The sequence below is a fragment of the Montipora capricornis genome, chromosome 3 (genome assembly GCF_036669925.1).
Source record: "Montipora capricornis isolate CH-2021 chromosome 3, ASM3666992v2, whole genome shotgun sequence".
Lineage (NCBI taxonomy): Eukaryota > Metazoa > Cnidaria > Anthozoa > Scleractinia > Acroporidae > Montipora > Montipora capricornis.
Window position 1 is genome coordinate 37,315,807 of NC_090885.1, and position 5,000 is coordinate 37,320,806.

At 39.3% G+C, this 5,000-nt stretch overlaps 1 protein-coding gene across 4 annotated transcripts in view; it reads right to left on the reverse strand.

Moving 5' to 3' along the window:
• Positions 1 to 5,000, reverse strand: part of LOC138043036 (Golgi-associated plant pathogenesis-related protein 1-like) — a 27,289-nt gene that overhangs the window by 8,444 nt on the left and 13,845 nt on the right. For all 4 annotated transcript variants that reach the window (XM_068889145.1, XM_068889144.1, XM_068889142.1 and 1 more), the window contains 2 exons: positions 4,065 to 4,126; positions 2,721 to 2,954 (listed from right to left, as the gene is read on the reverse strand). In XM_068889145.1, the coding sequence (XP_068745246.1) occupies positions 2,721 to 2,954; positions 4,065 to 4,121 (291 nt within the window). In that variant the 5' untranslated portion in view covers positions 4,122 to 4,126. The remainder of the gene's footprint in view (positions 1 to 2,720; positions 2,955 to 4,064; positions 4,127 to 5,000) is intronic.

The window sequence follows — 5,000 nt, forward strand, 5'->3', positions numbered from 1 at the left end:
ACGTATTTACTGGTAACCTCAATACAAAAGATACAAAAAAGTCGATCAAAGTCTCCGACGTGTTTCTCGAAGAAATATTGGAAATATGGGAGGAAGTTAATTTTGAACAGCAATGAGCGTCTTTGGAGCATTTCCAAGAAGAAAACCTATGGCACAATTCCTTAATAAGAATAGAAAACAAACCAATCTTCTTTAAAGACTGGTGCTCAAAAGGCATTACTAAAGTAAAACATTTGCAAAAACCAGAATGCAATAGCTATCTTTCTCTAAAAGATTTCCGGCTAAAATACGATCTGAATGCTGCTCCACTTCGCTTTTACGGTATTATATCAGCTGCCAAGGCACTTGGCAATGGCAGCCTCAAGCAAGTGAACGACAATAAACAAGAATACGAACCTCTTAGCACAAAAATTTTAAAGTCCAAAAAAGTTAGTGCACTGGTATGCAAATCTTTAGTCAGAAACAAAGGTGAAGCTCCAAGGAATAACCAAAAGAAATGGCTTATGGACTGCAGTTGTTTGCGCAGTGAAAACCTCGACTGGAGCTCGGCATATCTTTTGGCATTGCGGTGCACCAAAAGTACAAAGTTAATAGAATTTCATTTTAAATTTCTTCACAGACGTCTGGCAACTAACAATTTTCTGTTCAAAATTAAGCTGAAGGAAAATGAAAATTGCACCTTTTGTGAAAACGCGCCTGAAACACTAATACATCTTTTCTGGACATGTCAAAAAACTTCTAAGCTTTGGAAAAGCGTAATGGAATGGCTACAAAATATGAATATTATACAGAACAATTTCACGCTACTGAATACTACTGCTCTCGGACTAAAGCCTGACACCTCGAAATATGCCCTCCAAATTAACTACTGTTTACTGCTAGCACGATATCACATCTGGCTTGCCAAAACAAACGAAACTTTACCCCACTTTGAGCATTATTTGCTTCTTCTGAAATCAAGGTACGAGCTGGAGACAAAAGGTGGTGATAGGCAAAAATGGGAACCTCTTGCAGTGTATATTGAGCTTTAAAAAACTTCTGTAATTCAACCGGCTATCTGTATGACCCTATTCCCATAGGACGTGATTGACGCTTTCTTTTCTAACCTGAAATAAGACCCTCTTAAGGCTTAAATCAGCGCCGATAGATGGTAAATATTGTAGCTTGGCCTGTACTAGTACCAGCTTTGTATTGCTCCGCTTTAATTTTTTTACTTATTTGTGCTTTTTATTTTTATCTAGGTTGTTTTTTTCTTGTACCTGCATGTCCTTTGTAACTTCATTTTGTATTTGAATAAATAAATAAATATTTATTTTAAAAAAAAAAATCGATTTTCTGCGTCTTGGATACATTTCCCCCCCTTTCCCCCAAAACAATCGAGTTTTAGTGCCAAGTGTCTCAACACTTTTGTCGCTCATTGTAGTTCCTCTTCCTCCTTGTTAAGAGTTACGTCTCAAGAAGAGCAGAAATCATAACTGAATGACACGTTTTCCCACAAGACTCGTAGTTCAGTACGACTCGCGGCTGGTCATCATCTTGGCCTGGGTTGGCATCGTCAGAGACATAGTGTCTCTCTGCTGACCAATCGGCAATTTGAACTTTGCGGTGATCAACTTGTAATTGATGTGGACGATATATTTTTTACGTGAGAAATTTGTAATGATTTTGCACTTGAGGGCCAACAACTTGAACCCTCGAATCGCCTAGGATAAGGTTGTGCACCTTGAAACCGTGGCAAATTTGTGTACCTGCCGGCGTCAAGAAAAAGAATTTTTTGCACCCTTATATATACAATTTCATCTATTTTTCAATTGGGAGGTATAATAAACCAGGCATAACTAATCGATGACGTTTTTACAAACGTTGGCCGTGCAGCACTTATATTTCAACAGAATTAACTATTGGAGGGTAATGTGAAGTGCTATTTTCTACCCATGTAAACCAGGTAACTCTTGGCCCAACTAATGGAATTGGGCCCACACTGCGAGAGTATAATAGTCGATGTATTAGTAATCGATGGGTACTCTATGAGTAATCAATAGGTTATCAATGAGTAATCAATCACATCAATGAGAAATCGATGAGTATTCGATAAACCTAAAATTATTGCGCTTCGATTACTCATCCATTACTCATTGATCATCGCCAATAATCAATGACGTAAAAGATGATTATCCATCGATTACTAATTGATCATCGCCAATAATCAATGACGAATCAGATGCATGATTATCCATCGATTTCTCATTGATTACTCATTGATGTCAATGATTATCGATTAATTATACCCGGAATAAAACAGGCTTTACTTCGGGGATCATTAAGGGTCTCTGGGAAACAACTTGAAATCACTTTCCCTTGGGGCCAGTCGTTAAATGCTTATTGTCGTCTTGGTCTGAAAATGCCGTTACACAGGCCTAAAAGAGAACTCTGTCATATTGGCAGCACTGAGTGACAGAATGAAAGTGATCCAATCATTGAAAACGTCACACTTAGAATCTAAGGAATGTTGCATACCTGAGAAGAAGGTCTAGCATATTCTACATAACAAGGTTTGTTGTGATTGTAATATTGTATTATGAAACCACTATATAGCATCACAGCTGTATTCTTTGGGTATATGAGCAGACAAGTACAAGTTTCCTGGATTGTGTTGTTTTCTGCCAAGTACGGACTAACTGACTGTGTTCAAGTCTTTATTCTGGATGTGTGTGACCTACCTGTGTGAAATGTCCAGCTGCATACAGGAAACCCGGGGAACTGTAATTATAGAATTTCTCTTCCTGATGGAACCACCATATAGCATCACTGCAGATTTCGTCGTGTTTATAACCGGCCATGTACAAGTTACCAGGGTTGTGTAGGCTATGCTGAAACTTGTTGTTTTCTGCCAGGTGCTTTACCCAATCTTCTGCCTCTTTTTGAAGGCTAGTGGACCACGTGACAGGGGGAACCTTGAAAAAATAGAAAATACCTTTTTTAACAGTGAATAACATACGATATTTGGGTTAAACTTTCAAAATTGTTGTTTCTTGAAGAGATGGTATTTCTTTCAATGGTGACTCGGGGATACTGGGAAAAAATCCGAGTACTCCTATACAGGAATCGAAACTGCGACCTTCCGATTTCTAGTTCGGACGCTCTGCCACTGAGCCACAGGACACGCGTGGCAGGTAAGCCATTAAACCCGGTTAAAGGGCAATCGTTCCGCGAGGACCAAAATTGTTGAGACGGTGCGTTTTCGATTTTATATTGAAATGGATGACTGAGATGGAAATTTATTGCGAAGCAATTTGGCTAGCTTTTCCCCTCATTTTCAAATTCCACAGACCATGTGACCTTAGGCACCTTTCACAGGAAATTTCAATTATATTCATTGTAAGCAATAACTTCATAAGGAATTTTGCAGATGGCTAAAACATTTTTTTGTTGTTGTTGTGTATATAGAACAGAAAGCAGTTGTGAAAATCCCTTTTTGTTCGTTAGCCACGAACTACTTTGCACAGCCTGGCATCAATTTACCTGAGAGTAAGTATGGCTGAAAATTTCCTTGCATTCTCCGAACACTTTTCCCTCCAGAGCCAGTTTTTATTCGGGATTTATGCAGCACGAAAACCGCCCACCTCATTTTTGGCAAATGTATTCGTCGCGTGAAATTGAGCAAATAAAGACGGCCTGATTATTAAATATTAACCGTAAATCCTCTATCGCGCTATCCCCTGTTTGGAGGAACAAATATTAAGCATCCTCCATTTTTGGCCACAGCTTGCTCCGTTGAGCCATGATAAAGTGACTTTTGTGAACGGCCGGGAGCATCATTTTTCTCGCCGAGTATGTATTTGACTTTTCATTTGCCGTTGTGATATATAAATATTACAAAAACCATATCTCTAAAAACGATACTCATTAACTGATCCAAGACTGCAAGGTATGTTTATTTGAAACTTTCCATAGCAACGTAATTTTAGTCTTTTCCCATTACCACAGTCTTGATTCCTTGTTCTTAGGTTATATGTTTATAGTGGTCCCCACCCGTTCCCCTTTAACGGGTGGTATCTAATTACCTGATGGAGTGTGCGGAAATAATTGTGCCAGTATAGACATTGATCCTTGAATGCCATTTTTCCTGAAATTGCAAAGGAACATTCGCGTGTAAAGAGAAAGCCTGCCATGTGACTGAACGAAGGGAATTTAGATCGTATTTGCTATTTATACACTTGATAGTGCAGTGAGAGCTTAAAGGTTTCGAAAGGAGTGTTACAGAAAGTAGAGACAGCTTATCCGATGCAGAATTTAAAGCATTGGGTATAATATGCAGCAGGCATGAAGACTGCGTAGATGACCTCCTTTAGGTATCCGTAACCGGGAACGTATAATTCCCGTGTTATTTTTTGTCATAGTCTGCAAAAACATCCGTTTCTCCTCGCTCTTCGTCGCTGGGGATGTTTCGTCAGGAGGAACGTTCCTCCTCGCGAAACGGTCCCCAGCAACGAAGAGCGAGGAGAAACGGATGTTTTTGCAGGCTATTTTTGTCATGGCATCTATGGGTTCCACGTGAATAGGCCTTTCCCGATTGCGCTCGTAAAATCCTAAAAAAGTGCTGGCAAAAATGGCTACAAAGTGCTCAAAATCTCAAAACAGTGCTCAAAAAGTGGTAAAAATTGTGAACAGTTACCTCTAAGCTTTCCTTATACCACCGCAAAGTGTTGGTTTGGGTACTCTTTGAGACAATCCCCTATACTCACATTGGTGGTTTTGACGCTTCCTCTTTGCTTGTTCTTCCCTTTGTTCATCGCAATTTTTCGCTTTCGTGCTATTGAAGCACTTTCTGGAGCACTTAGAGATGCTCCAGCATTTACTGTTATTGTAATTGGATCAATCTTCTTCGTCTTCAGTGCTATTGTTTTCCGACTGATTTAGTGCTTCCATTTGTGCTGTTAAAAAACTAAAGCCGGTTACGAATTGCAAAGAAATTCAGCAGTACTAGAGTAAAGCCTAGA